General features: G+C 36.6%; 1 protein-coding gene across 2 annotated transcripts in view; it reads right to left on the bottom strand.

The window, feature by feature from the left end:
- The window catches only part of FOCAD (focadhesin), a 92,795-nt gene continuing 73,457 nt past the window's right edge, over nt 1-19,338 (bottom strand). For both annotated transcript variants that reach the window (XM_041399094.1, XM_041399095.1), the window contains 16 exons: nt 17,620-17,767; nt 15,612-15,731; nt 14,606-14,728; nt 13,683-13,760; nt 13,236-13,307; nt 12,965-13,067; nt 11,788-11,868; nt 10,638-10,766; nt 9,537-9,652; nt 8,050-8,310; nt 7,343-7,432; nt 5,679-5,856; nt 4,180-4,277; nt 3,030-3,281; nt 1,800-1,875; nt 1-431 (listed from right to left, as the gene is read on the bottom strand). In XM_041399094.1, the coding sequence (XP_041255028.1) occupies nt 358-431; nt 1,800-1,875; nt 3,030-3,281; nt 4,180-4,277; nt 5,679-5,856; nt 7,343-7,432; nt 8,050-8,310; nt 9,537-9,652; nt 10,638-10,766; nt 11,788-11,868; nt 12,965-13,067; nt 13,236-13,307; nt 13,683-13,760; nt 14,606-14,728; nt 15,612-15,731; nt 17,620-17,767 (1,999 nt within the window). In that variant the 3' untranslated portion in view covers nt 1-357. The remainder of the gene's footprint in view (nt 432-1,799; nt 1,876-3,029; nt 3,282-4,179; nt 4,278-5,678; nt 5,857-7,342; nt 7,433-8,049; nt 8,311-9,536; nt 9,653-10,637; nt 10,767-11,787; nt 11,869-12,964; nt 13,068-13,235; nt 13,308-13,682; nt 13,761-14,605; nt 14,729-15,611; nt 15,732-17,619; nt 17,768-19,338) is intronic.

Raw genomic sequence — 19,338 nt, 5'->3', positions numbered from 1 at the left:
TTTTACTAGTTTCTTTTATTTTCAACCATTACTTCAAAGCTTCCACAAATTAAAGGAATATTCCACACCAGCTTTTGAGGTTCCCAGATGTTACTGAAACAATTCAATTGAAACTGAATGTGTATTTCTCATTTAGATTCAACACATTTGCAAAACAATAACATATCACTTAAAGACAAAATATTGTTTTTCATAGGAATTTTTGTGATGAAGCAAAAGGATAAAAAAAACCTCAAACCCAATTAAAAATCTTTTGATAGGAAATGTCTTTGAAATACAGCTTCTTGTTGCCTGAGTAATAGTATTATGTTTTCAAGTAAGGACAATTTTCTTCATTGGATAAGGTACAGTGTGCAGCTACCACCCATAAGCTTTAGTCCACACTGCTTTCTTCTTGAACTCTGCAAGAGACCTCAAGGCCAGAAGTGTAACTGTGAAGACAGGAACAAATTACATTAAGTTCTGCAGTCCAAAGGAAAAGATGTGAGTATTCTTCCTAGTAGTTTTACTAGCACAGATATAGGTTTAATTCTTCTTTTACTGACTCTTTTCATAATTCTTTCACTTGTGGTGAGGTACTAGGCCCTTCCTTTGCTTTACGGCACATCTCCTACTGAAATCATATCACATCATCTTCTAATTAGTCTATCACTTAGGCACACAGATAACCAACATTGCAGAAAGCTCAAATTCAATGAGCAATGATGCAAGCCAGGACATAGGAGGCACTGGGAACAACAGAAGCACAAAGTCTTAAGTCCTCTGCTCAATTCACTGATTAGAAATGCAACTCACTGATTTTTTAATTCAACTTGAAAGAATTATGTGTTTAGACAAAATCCAGTAACCAACCTAGTCACAGTCTAGTTATTCAGATGGAAGTTTCATGTTCTACTATGTAAAAGGAAGAAAAACAATGAGAAGCTCAAAGGGAACAGTGACTTATCTCTATCGGGGCATACTGAGAATATATGGTGAATATTGGAACTCTCTGATATACAGATGAGGTTCTCAAGCAGTCCTTAGCATTGCTTCTGGTGGAGATAAGCAGACATTACAGGGGAATTCATCAGAGAGTGACTAAAACTACAGACATCAAAGCAAGGGTAATTATCCTATTAATGCAAATAACTTAATAACGGGATTTCAAGAAGCCTTTTTTAGGTCCAACAAATCAGATGGTCCAAAGGAAGTGCACTGTGTTCATGGAAAGAAGCACAAGTGCAATTACTTCACTTGAGAATATTTGTGGTGTCCTCTTAAAATGACTTGCACAGATTCTACGTATATATGTAAGCAATAGGATGCATGCTAGGGCTACAACTCCTACCATAATTCAACATATTTTGTAGTTTCCAACTTTCTTTTCTTGTATCTTTTCAGGAACCCTAATTTCTCCTTCCTTTTTTCTTAGACCCTTTTACTAGGCTGTCCTAGTTCACCTCCTAGCCCTTCCACACAGCACGGTCTTGTACCTAAGTTAAGTGATTTGTATTCTAGTACCGGAAGATTTCCCAATAGTATGTTGCATCTTATTTTTATGAGTAACTTCAAAAACAACAGACAGATCTATCAATGAAATAAGTTTGTGCACTAGATGTACCTCTAGATCCTTTGGACCCTAAGTGCTACATTATAAGCATCAGAAGATGAAACAGCAAATATAAGATGTTACAGACAAGAATGCCAACTTACCTGTGACAATTACCTCAAAGACAAAATCTCGCTCCTTATAACAACTGCATTTGATCTGTACTGACCATTATGGAAAAATGAGGACCTAATTAAAAATACATTACCTTTCAGCAGGTCCATGGAAGATGTTGATAATGCTTCCTTAGGACATTCCATCATATTGATCAGCCAGTCAATAAACTGAAGATAGAAATATGGAAAAAAATCTGAATTAAAAGAGCCCCTGTATCAGAATACGATGAATTATTTTCAGTTAGACAGGCAACATTTGATTTCTGCTAAATTCAGTTATCTAATCATAGGCAGTGGCCAATGAAGCTTCTGCCCAAAGTAAACAAAACACCCCAGAGTACATCTCCCTGTCAACACGATTCTTTCCATAGCTGCATCTGAAACTCCCTTTGAGCCTTCTTATTATGTCAGCAATAATTCTTTGTAAGAAGAAGGCACACTAAACAGCTTTCCTCCATCTTGCCTGTTCATACCTTTAACCTATTAATATAATTCATTCTTATCAGCCTCTTGTCCAAATGTTTTACTGCAAAAAAGTTCCTTCAGAACTCATTGCCTTTGTTCCTCTTTTGACCTCTCTCATTTTTTCGTTTTCTTTTTTTTTTTTCTGGCAATGCAGGGTGCCTGGATGACAACATGGTACTTAGACTCCTAAGGATGATTTTCAGGGCAAGGCCTCACATTCTTACTTAAAACCTAATTAAGTACTTTCATACTAACAGCTCACCCCTGCATTCCTCCAACATTCTGAATTCTGACTTAAAAGGTAACTCTGAGCACAGAAGCATGCTCAGAGAAACCAGTTCTCAACAGATTCCAGTTTGCACAAAATAGCTAACTATTCATCTATAGATTAATAACAGTACTTCCACATATAGCAACTACATGCACTGCACAGTAGGTTTGCCAAATTAGGCACAATTTTCCACATTTATTTTCAACTCATACTTCAAAATAAATGACACACACTGCAAACTGTGAAGAAGATCTTTGATTGTTCTGAATTTACAGTGTGGTGTGTCCAGCTGCAGTGTGGTGCGTCCAGCTTCTTCCAGTGTTTAAAACACTGACTTGCTACCAGCAGCTCCCAATTCTCCGGGCTGTTTTCTTAAGAGTTTGACTCCCAGCTTTGGAATTTTTTTTCTTTTTGCAGCTCTCAAATTTTACTTAAGAAACTACTTTCATGTCTCATTAAAAATAAAGTGAGATCACAATTAAGATACAATAGAATATAGAGGAAATAACTGCTCTAAGATCCAAGGTGACTACCAAAAATGGGGTTCTTTCTCATATAAAGTGCTTACCACTACATGCAGTTTTACCTTCTGTGTTTGTTCTTTCCATGGTTCTTTAGCCAGCAAAAGGGAAAGGCTACTTGGAAGGAGAGTGAGAGTCTCTTGCACAGCAAACTTATCAGTGGGGTGCTTGCCAATGTGTTCCTCATATAATTCTGGTGATACCATGTGGTGTTTCCACAGTGACCAGTCAGCACTGAGGCCAAGCAGTAATGGTGCACCATGGTCAGCCCACGCCAAAACAGAAGCTGCAAACAGCCACACAAGGAAATCTGTGCACTAAACAGGAAAAAGGCAAAAATGCACTTCATTAAATGAATAATACAGAAGGAGAAAAAAAAAATTAAAAACCTTACCAAAATAACCCAACAAAAAAACTCATCCAAAAAAGAAACCAACCAAAAACCCAAGACCAAAATCCAGATGATGACTTGCTCTTAAAAACAATCATCTAAAAATTCAGGTAAAATTCAAAATGCAAGAACTAAAATTAAGAACTAAAAAGTTCTTAATATACTTCTATGCTTTGAAGAGCATAAGCCTCTTTATTAAGTTCAAACTAAAATGTCTACATGAAGAAAAGTAAAATCACACTCTTCTACAATCATCTTTTAGATTAAAGCTGATCCACAACTTACTTAAAATGGAGAAAAAACTTTTTCATAGCAACCTGACTGTTGAGGCAGATCAGAGATGGTCACTCTTGTGGTGCTATAGATGGCTGGGAAATATTGCAGCAATGTAATTAATGCCCTTCTGATAAGCAGCAGCTTATTTTATGTCCTCAAATGCAAGATCTAAAATAGGTGAACAACATTATTTCTCTGAAACTGTCCAAGCTCTCTCAGAACCAGAAACTACACAGTTCTCACCTGCCTATACAGTTCTACTAGTGAATTCAAAAATTTCCTTCAATTGCTCTAAATACAGTAAATTTTAAGAAATTATTTCCTTTAGTTGCCTTAAGGTTCTATCATAACTTAAATGTAAAGGTTATTTTAAAGTAAGAGTTGTAAATACACATTCATTCATAAAAAATGTGAAGATCTTCTCTGTGGTGGTGAGATCACAATGTTCTAAAATACAAAAGCATGGAGAATAATTCTTATAACTGAGGAAAAATGTAAAATATATCAGAATCTCTGTCCTTGCTCCAAATCATTTTCACAGCCATTACCTCTTTCAGATCAACATTTTCTAAGAGTGTTGACTTGTGCGCTACATTTCTGATGTAGCCCATCAGGTCTAACAGCCAGTCCATTCTTTTCAGAACTCCTAGAAAAAGAATAAGAACACTGACTCATGTTAAACACTAGAATGCATTGCTTTTCATTGAAAAGCAAGCACAGAAAATCACTATAACAGGAAAGTACCAACTGTAAAAGAAAAAGATCACCAACACCATTATCAAATTTGATTAATTTTGCCACTGACAGAAAACATATACAGGCCCTTAAATAGTGCAGAAATGTTGCTTATAGGGCAGGCAACACACTGACACACATACACACACTCACAAAAAAAGCCCAAACAAAAAACTGAGTGAGAATTATTTCACATAATGGCAGCCTGCAGGACCCACTAACCAAGTCTGCACATTTGACTGCTACAGAATCCTAAAGCTTTCCTCAATGTGCAAATTACTGTGAAAATGGTCCTACAGTGTTGAGAGGGTCAGTAAAATATGGTCAAAGCATGCAAATAAAATCAGCCCTCAATTCATCTCAAGGATGGAAGACATTTCTTTGATTCAGTTTCTGCTATCCATAATCTGTTCTACCTCCTAGAAGCTCACCACCAAGATCACATTACATCATACATTGTTACTATATCCATGTAATCTTTACAAGGGCCCCCTGTCTCCTCTTTTACCCAAAGAATCCTCACTTCACTCAATTAAAGCTCACTACTTTGAAGTTCTTCAAACACAGCTGGTTGCTAAGGCATTTGGCAATATAATGCTTTGAAGCTGTTCAGTGAACACAGACAGACAAAGACCTTTCTGCCATGAAAATTAGACCTCATTCTTTTATCTTTCTGTTTTTGTTTCTTCCTTCTTTATCTTCCTGTTTGATTCTCCTACTTCTCTTGCATCAGCCACTATGCTTTGTCAGACCCATAGCTGAGCCAGCCCAAATCATTAAGCCACCAGATGACTATCTGCCATAGTTATGAAAACGGAAAAAGGGAAATTTATTTCCTGTGTTAAATCAGTGTAAGGAGTTCAGGAAAGAAAGTTATCTCCCTAGTTCTACCAGTCTTATGTGAACATCCCCCCACCTTCTGTGTCACATACTAGTAAGTCAGATTTCAGGTCAGAAGGCTAGCAGACTTGCAGTATTAAGAGGTCTCTAATGTACTATGTACATCTCTAACACAATCCTAAAAAGACTGGGAGACACAGATCTAGTTAAAACTGTGGTCTGTAAACCACACTGATGAGACAAATGACTTGTAGCCAGACCACAGAAAAAGAAGTAACTGGAGAAAAACATAAAAGCAAAGTTTGATACAACTACTTGATTACTAAAATAATTCTGAAGACAGTAGTTTCCAATATGGAAAAATTTGGAAATACTTTGGTTAAAACATCTTAAAATTTTTTTAAAGGAATCAGTGTAGATTCATAAATATCTGTTGATTGCATTGTTGATTTTTCTTTAAGCCTAATCTTACCTGTATTTTCATGTCTCACAATGCGAGCATGATAGAAACTATGCAAGAACATCCACAAAATATTTTCCTTCTGGTGATATCCTGCCACAATATGAATCACGGCACTCAAGTTCGTCAGAGACAATCTGCCTTGAGAAACTAAATACACTTTCATGAACGTGGCCTTCTCTATATTGTTCTGCGAATGCAATTAAAAAATGTTAAATTGAAAGGTACATTTCTTGTGGGAAGGGTAAATTCTGCACTCCTCTTTATAAAAAAGTAAGAAACTCTTTGAATAACTAGTAGGCTTCATTTTCCTCAAAACATTATTACACAGAAGACTCTACATGCTACTTGAACTTTACTTGAATTGTTTAAAATAGGCCAGCAAAGTGTAACTCAGTACAGCTTTTTTTCATACTGCTTTAAATTTTACATTCCCCTTTGAAATGGAATGAACCAGCTTAACAGTTCTAGCCACTCAAGTCTTCTTGCAAGACAGATACACTGTAGTGACAAAAAGAGGTTTTCTTAAATTATGTTTTCCAGTGTGAAATAAGAAGTGAAAAATACAAAGAAATGACAGTTCAGCCTCCTCAACCTATTTGAGTGCTTGGTCCTCTAGTGAATTTCATACAAAACAGAACAGGGGCCTTTACGTCACAGATGTTTGTTTTTAAAAGCTTCATCTGAAAACATCAAGTTATTCCACACAGGTCACTTCCTTAGCATTTCAGCTGCTAAGAATTCCACCGCTAATTGATTCCACTGGTGAACTACAAGATAAAAGCTTTTTTTATTACATTATCATCCTCAGTCATCTTGTCCACCAGGAAACATTCTGAGCATGAATGTAAATACAGAACATAAAGTCAGGAATGAAAGGTTTTTCAGTCAATTATTTCACATTTTTAACAGAAGCAGAGATCCACCAGTTCAAGGACAGCTAGTCACCAGGATGCATTTACAGTCCAGTTTCAAGCAGGTGGGTGTCTTAACCAAACAGGACTGTGGTGTGCTGTTTGCATCATTGGTCTGAGATTCAGAAGATATAACAACACTCTGGTTCACACCATTCCTGTTCTGCTAACAGAAGTAATTCCCAGAATCACAGAATCAGTTAGGTTGGAAAAGACGTATGAGATTATCAAGTCCAACATATGATTCAACTATACCATGTCAACTAGACCTCGGCACTGAGTGCCACATCCAGTCTTTCCTTAAACACCTCTAGGGACAGTGTCTCCACCATCTCCCTGGTGTGACATTCCCATTCTAAGGACTAATCACCCTTTCTGTGAAGAAATTGTTCCTAATGTCCAGCCTAAACCTCTCCTGGTGCAGCTTAGGACTGTGTCTTTTTTGTGTCTTGTCTAGGACTGGTCGCCTGAGAGAAGAGGCCAACCCCCACCTCACCAAGTTAGTTAAGACTCGCCGGTTCAAACCTCTCAGGTGAAATCATGAGTATTTGAATTGCTTTGAGAAAGTTTAGGATATGGATTCTTATCACTTCTGCTTCTCTCTACTGCCTGCAGATTAGATCCAGAACACTCTTACCTACATGTCAGGTAAAACAATTAAATGCTCCCAGTGAGTTAAAATAGTCTGGTAACAATAAAAATGACAAGGTTGTTTGTTTCACATGATCTGGTGATAAAAGAGCATAATTCAAATGTAATTACCTTGGAGATCTGGACAATGCGATTGATCTCTGAATCAGCCATTTCTGAAATACATCTGGCTACATCAATGTACATCTCCAGTTCACCTCTCTGCAAACAGAAAAGTAAATGCATGTCTAAATGTCTACTTCTGGCTTTCTTCATAATCAAAATTGGTGAGTTTAGGAATTTTTTAATGATAATGATTAACAATTAATCTATCTTCTAGCCTCACCTAATCTATTTTAGAGTATTTCCTGAGGAATTTGACATACATCAATCTATAAAAACAGTGGTATTTGAATAGTTTTAAAGAGTTTGTTTTATTTTTAATGGCAAAGTGCCATTCTTTGGAAGTATTTTCTGTAGCTAAATAGTTTCTTTAAATCATTGTGAGAAACTGAATCCTCTGTGTGAAAAAGAAAGCCTCCTCATTGTTCACTTCTTCTTTTTCATTAAATTTATTTCAGTACTAATACTGTAATTTTCCATTACCAAATAATTTCTAAGGCAGGAGTGCACGTTAGATTGGTTTCACAACATCGTATTCTAAAATAACCAAAAGCAACTTAAATTGAAATTATGCTGCTATTTTAACTAATATAATTAAAAATTGCACACCTAATTCATGTTTTGAATCTGATGTGTCAGTGCAAAAAAGACAGGACTTCCCATCATTAAAAAAATACCTAGCTACAGTGTCCATACACCTCATACATATTCCTTACCTGAACCTCATTTGGAAGAAGCTCATATATTTTCTCCACAGCCTGACACAAAAAGCTCCAGCAAAACTGGGCAGGGTTGGGAAGTTTCATTGCCTGGATGAGCCCCTGTAGAACACACTGGCAAATTTCTGGGCTTTTTGTGCGGTTCTTCACTTCAAATTGTTGTATCAGAAGCACTTCTGTAAAAGACTGCAGTTTGTCTTCTGCAACATGTTGCATCCACAGGGATAGGGACATGAAAAGATATTTCTGAGTTTTCATCTGAAAAAGAAAAATTTTTGCTCCATTTCAAATTCTAGCTCTTCACTGACCTTGAACTATTGTTGGATGAAATTATAAAAAGAGTGGTTCAAACATGATTTATAAAAGCACTTAAAGTCGTAAATATTTCTCAGGTCTTTTCTTCTTCCCTTTTTTGATGAATTTTTGAATTCAAAAGAGTTCAAATATGTAAATATTCTGTTTTCATTAAAAACTTAAGAACTTACTTTCAATGAACCTTGGACATCACATCTACATATGGACATAGCAATTTTTTTACATGGTGCCCACTGCATTCCTACATAAAGCATACAGACTGTCTAGACAGTCAATGACAGAAGTATGATAGCCAAAGAAGTATGAATGTTGCTAGCTAGTGGAGAAGAATGAATAACCTGTACGAAATGCAGAGCGTAAATTCTCTCTGGCTCACCTTATTTTGTGACTGCAAATTCCCACTGCAGCTGGAAAAGTGGTAGGCAGAAATAAAATCTTTTTTTTTGTACCTTACCAATTATGTACCTTAAAACTGCCAGCAAATGTTTGCACATCTAAGACTAACGAATTAAAACAAAAAAACACTCCTTGAAGAGGTCACAGAAACAAGCAACTAATTTTCTGAGAATTGTCATTAATCTGCTCCTGAACTTGGATAAAGTGACAGAAATGTGTAGCCAGGTGTTCTGTGGGATTCAGGAAGTTTTACATACTGTATCACGGAATCCACCTTTTAATTCCAGAAGAACAGAAAATCAATGAAGGATAAGACCAAATTTGATTATACTGTAGGTTAGTCTGTTGGGTATCTACAAAATTAAGGCAAGGTTTTTAAGACATAGCTTTTTTTACTAGTTAGCTAGATCAAGAGACCTTGCAAGAAAAAGTAGGTAAGCTTTTGGACAGATTAGGGTGGACCTTTCTGTTAAGACTTTTAGCTGGTATAATGCAAGATACTTTTTCTCCCTACATGCCATGCTTTATCTCTCCAGGTTATCAGCACTATAGGTCTTAAGCAGTAAAGTAAAATGCGTGTAGCAGGTCTTAAGTCTGCCTTGAATTTCAAGGCCCCACAATAACCTCTCTCTCATTATAAATACTCACTAAATGGTATTTCTGAAGAATTCTGAACCAGTAATCCTTTTCTGGTGAGACAGCCTAAACATTGTCACTGAGGAATTTTATATGAAAGAGGTGCTGAGCTCCCACATGTTTTCTGACATACGTACACTGAGACTGTAGATAAGGGGAGGTGCCACCCACATCCCTAAAAGCATTGCTGCATTTTGAGATGACTGAGCCTGTGTCACAGCCAGTTCAAGGCAGAGATGTTTTACCTCATCACCTAAAACAGAAAAAAACAAAGTTATAAAAAAAATATTTTCTCTTTAAATTTGTTATCGACTCATAAAATAAAGGAGGGTTGTTGCTCTACTAGAGCATTACATTACAACTTATTTTTCTAAAAATCCTACTTAAAGCTTTTAACACATACATGTTAGAAGACTCGTCTTAACATTCATGCACTTTCAGCAAGAAGTATCAGCATCTGTTCAAGTTATTTCAATTCCCTCAGGAACAAAAATGTGGAAATGCTAAGAAAAGTAAAAATTAAAAAAACCCCAAACCCTTCTTTCCAAAAAAGTCAGTATTTAGTACACAGAATGAAAAATGAGTCAATATTCCTAGACTATGATGCTGTCTGAAATCTAAAACCATCCACAAAACAGACATACTGTTTCCTCTGAAAATTCCCTCATTTACAAAAGTAAGACTCCTAAGTGAAAAGCAGGAATAAAAAAAACCCTCCAGACATTTAACAAGTGTCAGCTCTTCATAAGAATGGCAGACCTCACTATAGCAATCTTTATCCATTATTCTGAAAATTATTACCCAGTGTAATTTAGTAGAAAGTGTATTTCAAACTAGTGATAGATAGGTGAACTATCAAACAGTTGAAATATGTGAAAAAGTGGCATGCAGGCTCTGACATGGGCACTTAGCAGTTACTCATAACAGGATACAGTTAGTTGAGTTTCATGATGGGTTTTTATATACATCAAATGAAATGTTCAGGCCACTTTCACTAACATTTTAGGGAACTTCTCAGCTCTGATCTTCTTTAGTTTTTCTTCAGTTAAAACAGTGTCCACATGGTGATGACAAATATATACTTGCAAACACTAAAAAGTCAGTCTTGAAAGCATAATAAAACTAACCACTGCACTAACTTCAAGCCCTGAAGAGGGCTCCAAAGTTTGTGAAAGCTGCATTAGTGAAGAATTCTTGTGACAAATTCAGAAGTTTTAATAGAAAACTACTACTCTTACCAAAGTTCAGCCTCATCAAAGGAGAAAGAATGGATGCCCAGTTTACAGGTGGATACTGATGGCTTTCTCCAACTAATGCAATGGGTGCCAGTGCTACTTTCACCAGCTCAGCTGGGACAGATTCAGGGCCTAAAACAGAAGATTCGGTCAGAATATACATGGCTGAACATCTCAGCAAAAAAATGTGAACACTACAGTGTAGTTCAAGCTGTAGTAAAGAACTGAAAAGTGTTACAGAATCACTGTTACTTTTTGCATCGGAGAATTAGCCATTTCATTTATAATGAACGGTTACATTTTTAATGTCCTGTCAAACCGGTTTTTTGTTACTAATAGAAAATTTCTGATCCCTTGTTCTTGAGTGAATTTACAAGTTAATTAAAGATATTCCTCATCTAGTAAGGTAGTACTTTTGGTTTTCTTATTGGCAGAACAGCAAAGTTTTCTGACACTGCTTTCCTTTCTCATCTTGTAGATGCAGGCCAAAAGAACAGTCAGATAAGTGCTAACCTTTGCTACGTACCATGTTATGTCAACATAAGTTAACTCAGTCCTCCTGGAATCAAAACGTAAGCACTTTAAACTCCATTTAAAGCAAAGCTTACTTCATAGGACAGCAGTGAGCTCACTTAACTCCACATAGAAGCAATCCTCTCTATCCTCCTTACGAAGACTCCAAGACATCGCTCTTTTACCAGGCTTCCTCATATAAGACCATACTTTCTTCAGGCTTCTTTGCATCTATCCCACCAGTAATCTGATTAATACCACGCTGTTACAGAGAATCTTAATCCAGCATCACGGAAATAAGGGGCAGCATAAAGTCGGTCTGATGATGGAGTATTAACTGAGCATACAGGCTAACACTTAAAAATTATTTGACTTTCATTCTCATAGGGAAGAAACATCATCTCATCAACAGAGAGGGAAGGGAATAGGGTTTTAAAAGTCAAGAATCCGGTGGAGAAAACTGAAGTCCTAACTGCACAATATTACCTTATCTTTTCGAGTGTAATTAAATTTCTATTTTAAATACCTCACATTAGTGAAGTTCATATTTGTGCTTAGAAAAGTTCTCTTAGCAAATAAAAGCAAGTGTTTTTATAGCTGTAACAAATTTCCCAGAGGAATACTGTAGTTTGATCCTTACCTTTCTTTCCACTTTCAATAGCAAAGTCAATGGCTGCCCTGATAAAGCTGTTTACAGGTAAGTAGCTAAAATCTGGAGGAACTGTAAAGATAAAAAGACTGCTTATATTCTAAAACATCATCAGCAAAAATTACAACCTTCCGCTCCAGGCCAAATTGAGATGTGTTTGAGCCAACTGATTCTGTAGGTGACTCAGGGTATTTAGACCGCCAGACTGATAGATGTATTGGCCTTTTCACCTTTAAGGCAAACTAAACATTTCTGGTGGTGGGAGGTGCCAGATCAGAAAAAACAAATTCACAGATCAAAAGCCAGGGATAAGAACGTCCTTAAAAATACATTGGGCACTGCAAGCTGGGCTTTGAAAGGGAACGCCTCAAATTTTAGGAAGTTTAATGCAGCACAGACATTCCATATCTAACCTTAGGCATGCATGCATGCATGCAGGCATACATAAAAGAAGAAACTTTGACACTTTTCTTTGTGATGTTCATCTACATTTTGTATTTCTGGCTCCTAGTTTAGTTTAGTTCACACCAAAGTGAACAGTTTCAACTTCATTAGCTTTTCCTTGTTACTGGTATTTCATTAATGACTAATTATCCGGCCTTTGCCAATGGATATTGAAACAACACTTAAAGTTAGTGATTTATCAGCCACCCTGAAAGAGCACAGAACACTAGTTTTTTTATTTCAGCTAACCAGAGCTAGGAAAATACTTCTAAAACATTAGTTTTGTCTTGTTATAGACTAGTTTTTAAGTATGGATTTTTTTATATAGTGGGAAGTGCTAAAAGAAATAGTAGATTAATCAGTTCTAAAATGCATGGAGATGATGTCAAATACACGTGCCATAGGAACTGTAAAACCTGCTTACATTTATCCTATTAGAAAATAAAGAAGCAATATACAAGTTTGACCAGAACAATTTAGAACCCTACTTTCATACTGCAAGTAAAAGTACCCAAGATGTGGGGTATCCTGTTACTGATTCCTACTTCATGTTCCAACCTTTAGGCACACAGGACCTCTGTGTGAGATCTCTGATTCAAAGGCTGTCATGTCACCTCACAGGGCTGCAATGTCTAACTTATATTATCTCATGTGTCCCTCACTGTCTTTTTAGTGATGTGCTGTTTCTACATGTTCTTTAAGAAGCAGTAATAAAGCATCTTACCAGATGCCCTGTTCTGGGTAGAAGACAAACAGGACATGTGAAGACGTCCCAGAAGTCTTGCTGCATTTGTCTGAAGACCAATCTGCTCTGAGAAACTAATTATCTGTTGAGACAATAAACCACTAGTTAGACAAATTTTCCTACACAGTCTCATTCAAGCTGGATACAAATATTATGTAGTTTCTTTTAAACAGACTTGTCTTGCTTGTGCAAGGTGTGAAGGTATGTCTAGTGCATTATCCAAAGGAGGAAACAAAGGCTACCTTCTTACCTGTGTAAGTGTTCTGATCACTTCATTCAGCTTACTTTGGAACTGTGAGGACTGAATGCTCTCAGACTTCAGCTGCAAGAGAAAAAGAAAAAAAGGTTAATTTTGTAACAGATAAAAAAGAAGCAACAGAGAAAAAATTTGGAAAACAGATTACTTGCACCCATGCCTTTTTATGGAAGCGGGAGAGAAAAAAGGAGAAAGCTTACATGGCTGAAAACTCTACCCCAGTGGCACTGCATATGAGCCCTATGATGGCAAAATGGAACAAGTCCCATTTTACACATTGCAATTCAGTGTTGGTTAGTTCATATCCAACAGTAATTATTGCAAAAATGTGATGTCCTGGTTTACAGCCATTGCTGTAGGAATGGGAAGGATGCATCCCATCTTGCCTTCTAGGCAAATTTCTCCATGAGATTAAGGTACCATTTGCTTACATATTCTGACCTGTATCATGCCTCCTTCAGAGCCCACCAGTGCAACCAGCCCACTGACAGCAGCCAGACGCTCCATTGTTGGAGAACCCTGGAAGCATAATTCAGGAGTAGTGAGCCAATGTGATGACACAACATTACTGTAAGACAAAATGCTTGTTTCTTCCAACTTAAAAACCATGACTACTATCATAAGTACACTTCTAATCCCAACAGCCTTTTCAGATCAGACTCCAGCACAATAGATAATACTAATTCCTTTCTTTATGAATGAAAGCTTTATATGGAGCTTCCTGCTCAGTTCTCCAACTCTGAAATCATCATGGCTTGACAAATTTTTTTTTGCTAGCACAATCTGTATTCCACAAAATATACCAGTGCAATTCAACTCAAAACCAGTTTCTTTATTGATAATTACCTTTAACTGCAATCTTTATATGTAAGTGTAGAGTTTGATTTGAAACACCTAACTTTTACAGATAAATTGAAATTATTTTAAAGACTAAGGCACTATAATCACCCATCTTTTTTCTAGTTTTGACAAGCAGCACCTGATTTCACAAGACAGTTTAACTTAATAACCTAGACTTTATCCTTGGGTACTGTTTCAAATTTGTGAACATGTCCAAATTAAGACCTCATTAAGATAAGCATTTCTCATAAATTATCCAAATAGAAGAGAAACAGGGATTTTTTCCCTTTAGCAAACAGCCCAAAATTATGTTCTTGCTTCCAAATATCAATTAAACAGCATATTCAGATAGTCCTAACTTTTCCTAACATCACTCCTGCAGAAGCAAGGAAAATTATGTTCCTACTGTTAAATTGAAACTGCACACCATCCCTTCCCCAGCTCCTCTACCCCAACCCATGCAAAAAAAACCTAAACCAACAAAACAACTACAAAACCCAGGATATGCATGCAAATTCCTTTACCTCTGCAAGCACAATTTTTATCCAGGCTGGCATTAGTCTGTTACTCAGGTCTTCAGCTTTCCCATGACCACATGCTGACAATCCATGTACTATTGCACCTAAAGCTAAAGCAAAACTGTACATCTGTAAGGTGAAAAGAACTTATTAAAAACAGATTTTACAAAGGAGGCTGTATTCTTTATACATTTATTACTGAAACATTACTCACGTATTTATTTTTTCCCAACAATTAGAGGTAATATCTTTGTCTAGAATATCAGATGCTTTATTTCAAGTGACATGGGATTTTCTGAGATTAAATGTTTTACACACAGAGCCTTTGTTTTAGAGCAGATTTTCTGATATGAAGGTAAAAAGCTCTAGCACAGGTAGTTAGCTCTGACTTCCTATTTTTCAGATAAACATTCTGAACAGCTGATTAATGTAATAGCAAGCTTTGATTCAAAATGGTTGCCTCCCCCAGCTCCTTCGTTTCCTGGCAAACATTAATCAGAAAAGAACTTGCACTAAAATTTTGAGATTATTTTTGGCAATTTGAGGGGTATCCTAGGACACTAGGGATGAAACACACACCTGTAGGAAGCTGTGGCTATTTTTATGGTTATGCACTGTCAGTAGTTCAGGGAAAGCAAAAATTCAGAGCAGCACATTTGATGTATTTTCCCACCAAGAAAAAGAATTTATAGAAATACACTATAAAAGAGAAAAAATGGCAGGATACAGGGACTAAAGACATCAAATACAACAATTTCTCTTCTAAATGCAATGAAACACATACAACTTGCTTTTATTTCACTGTCTTGTAATTGCTATATGCATTAATGAATCAAGTGGTAGTCTTAGTAATTGTGTGATATGCAAAATACATTCATCAGTATTAGTTAACGATAAAAGTAGATCAATATAATTGTCTTGAATTGCAGTTTGGGAAAAGCAGTATCCAATACTAAATAGATAAAGAGAGAAAGAGAACTGAAACAAAGCCCAAATACAGAAGAATTATTACCTGCTGATTATTTTCTGCTAACGTCCGTAGCTTGCTCATAGCCTTCTCAGCCTCAGCTGCTTCTATGATTCCAACACTGAAAGCAGAGACACAGGAACAGGCCACAGAATAGGCAAGTACCTGAAAAAATATTTATTCCATTAACTAGCATCTAATTAAGCTCACTGTAGCAATGCTCAGTAATGTGCCAGCATGATAGAAAATATGTAACATTTTCAGTTTATACTTTCAGATATTTATTCCCTCTCTGAAAGATTCTTCACTGATGCTAATAATTTTAAACAAACACAACTAAAGCTTAGAAGTACTTCTGGTTTTACAGAGGTCAAACTCCTGACCTTCCACATAAACGTATCTATTTTCTAAACACAAGTATCTGATCATTGTTTATATAAGTACACTCAGCATGCTGTGCTCCCTCCCATCAGGACTACAAGCAGGTCCACCAGTCCAGAAAATGAGCACGTAAAACTGTCTCACACACAGCCCACAACACCAGACTCCGGCCCTTGCAGAAGGATTCACCAGTAACACTGCTTTTCTATTTTTCTGCCTTAGCCATGGAGAATAAGTCAGTGAAGTTTGAACTACCAAACAAAGCAAGTGTGCCAAATGTCTTAACCTCCTCTGTACCAAAGTTAAGCAGCAGAACAACACATGACTCTGAGGGAAGCAGAGAGCACCTACCTACTGCGCAGGATTGACATAAATTTGACCTGTAGCAAGTAACGTGCAGATTTTGCTACATTTGTTGTACCTTTTGCTGCAGCAGGCCAAAATTACTTCTCAAATACCAGGTTATATGCAAGTCCTTTACAGCTCTGTAAGAGCTTCTTGTGCATCTCATACAATAGCACTCATCCTAGAGTGCTGCCCAAATTTTACTCATCTCTACAAATCCTTACAGAGGTTTTAATTGCAAAGTGTAGGTTTTTCTTCTCATCCCAAACTATCTCATGATGTTAAACAGCTGCTGCCTTTCATCACAGAAGCTGCTGTATTGAACTCAGTTTAATTTCAATAATGCACTTGAAGATCTCTGGGGACAGATGAATTATTTCATAGCTGTAAGTAATTTTAATGCATGAACCATAAATTGCAAAAGGCTAATCCCCAACACATATGTACTGCCAAAAAAATAAAATTTCATAGCAGATGTTTCATAAAGAGCTTTCAGAACACTACCAACAGGGGCAAAAAAATAATACTATCTCTATTGAATCCTGTAGGAAAACCAGAGGATTATGCAACTCCACTGCTCAGCTGCTCCAAGCTTACATATATCATGTACAGACAGGGTTGCTTTTCTCGTGCAAAACACCTGCTTGTTCTGATTTTTGTTTTCTGTTGCAAACTATTTGAATTTCATCAGTTTTCATTCTCAAGTTTTACCTTGGCAGAGTTATAGGCTAAGTACATGGGCCATGTCAGAACTTACATGACATATCCTGGAAAAAAACTCCCTGAAACGCAGGTCTCAGTTTAAGTGTTCAAAATATAAAAGAAAATAGTAAACGGGGCCATAGCAGCGTGCACAAGTACAAAATTCATATTAGCTAGTGACACAAAATTTCAAAGAAGTATACAGAAGGCATATTGAAAAACAAAGTATTAGGATTTAAGTTCTCTCTAAGAGTAACTTTTTGTCTGTTTTTAGTAGATCAGATGAGGAGTAAACAACTGTATATAAGAGACACATAATTCAACTTTCAACAGTTTAATTTGGGGTTAAGAAATGAAAGAAGACCTTTAAAGGATCATGTCTGTTACATTTTCAAGCAGTTTCTTAATGTCTGTACAAGATTACAAATTATTCTATTCTTATTATTGCTGTTGTTATCACTTTTATTTTCCAGCAGACATAAAACCATACATGGTAAAAGAAAAAGTACAAATCAAGCCTTCCAGTACCACAGATAAAAAAAGGTTCAGCAAAAAGACTATAATTATTAAAGGGAGGCAACAAAATAAATAGAAGACTTAAAATTTGTGATAAAATAGGTCATACCTCCTGGACTCCTCTGCTTTGGTCCTCACTGCTGTCCAGGTATTTGTAGAGTTTTCGCAATGAAGCAGAAACATGCACTCGCGACTCTGTTTGGCTACTGTGACTCATAAATGAAAGAACAAGTCCTACTCCTAAAATACATCCAGTGCTTTAAGAGAAAACAAAATAGAAAATATTAAGTATGCTTTGGCTGCTCTGAGCTCCCTTTAAACCCCAATAAAGTTTGTGGGTAAGAAGACCTCTTGGCCTTGCCTGATAACTAGACCTGTAGATAATTTATTACCACAGTCAATTTTGCAAATGGTTTTTATTTCACATATCGTTTCCAAGAAACACCAGACAAAAGAAGACCATAAGAAGAAAGTGTTTATTTAAATAATAAGTCCTACATACAGCCTCATTCTTCCTTCTGTCTCCGAAGAACCAGTAGCCCCAACAAGTGCCATAAACTAGTATGAAGGAAGTATAGATCCAAATTTCTATGTGTCCTGATAGTACAAACTAGGAAATCCCAATTAAATATACTAATTGCAGGTTCACTGAGTGTATTAGCATCTCTGTGCAGCACTGCTGCTGTCAGACTCCTTCAAGAGTTGTTTCATTTGCAAAAGTAATGAAATCAGTGATTAAACCAGAGAGCTGCTAACATGGCTTTCTTAGCCAGGTAAGAAATAAAGGTATTCACCTGCATTTGTTAACAGCAATGGTCAGGTGTGCATTCTAACCTGCATGTACTAAAATCTGCATGTGTTACAGTGGAGCAGCTTCATCAGGGCAGACACATCCAGCACAACTAACTGTTTGATGCTGAGGATACTTAAAATTGCAACAAGAACATAGTTTCAAAGGACATAATTGAATAGAGCAGCTGGCACAAACATCTCCACAGTTCCCACCTCTTTTTCAGATTTTTGTTCAGAAATTCCATGCTGGACCAAAGATCTTTCACTAAATTCTGCATGTGTGCTCCCATAACAAGTTCCAAGTCATCAGGTTTGTCAGAAAACTTTTGAACAGTTCGGGCTTCCATCATGGTATACTAAAACATAGCAGACACTTACTGCTCTGAAGGTGATCTCTCACTGGCACACATCCCCAGCTGCTCTTATTTGTAGATGATTTTTTTTTCCCTGTGCACATCTCCCTGATATTGCTTGTAGCAAGCAGCAAGCAGTCAAATGAACATGGCTAGGATTTTAGGCATTCTCCTAAGCTTCTCCTATCCAACTTAAAAATGGCAAGAGCTGCTGCTTTTACTCAGCTGGGTAAAAAAGAGACATCTGAGAATAACTTTAGTTGTATTTTTAAGTTAATGTTTTACAGTAACTGGGAATTAAGGATAATTGAGCATGGCTACAAGACACAGAGGGGTGTCTTGGGAGTGGTACTTTTTTCCAGCGAGATCAAACAAACTTTTTAAAGTAACTGGTATATCTGAATTAATGACCAGCCAACAAAACAAGGACATGGTATACAAGATCTCTAAATTCCAATTTACACTACTGCTTGTTGACAAAATTGCATAGAAAGAAAATAGAGTTTATAATTCAGAGCTACAATATTTTTGTTATTCACTGTTAATAAAGACTTAAAACGTAATCGGACACTAAAGCAAGAATAAAACTTCACCTTTTCTGCTACACTTTTTGTAACTAACAATTGCTCTCACTTGGCTACCTTATTTGTGACCTACATAAAATGAGCATTTAGGTACATTTC

Source organism: Onychostruthus taczanowskii, unplaced genomic scaffold, assembly GCF_017590055.1.
Source record: "Onychostruthus taczanowskii isolate IOZ18803 unplaced genomic scaffold, ASM1759005v1 scaffold154, whole genome shotgun sequence".
Classification (NCBI taxonomy): domain Eukaryota; kingdom Metazoa; phylum Chordata; class Aves; order Passeriformes; family Passeridae; genus Onychostruthus; species Onychostruthus taczanowskii.
Note: the sequence above shows the minus strand (reverse complement) of the source record. Positions and strands in the feature narration are given on the sequence as shown.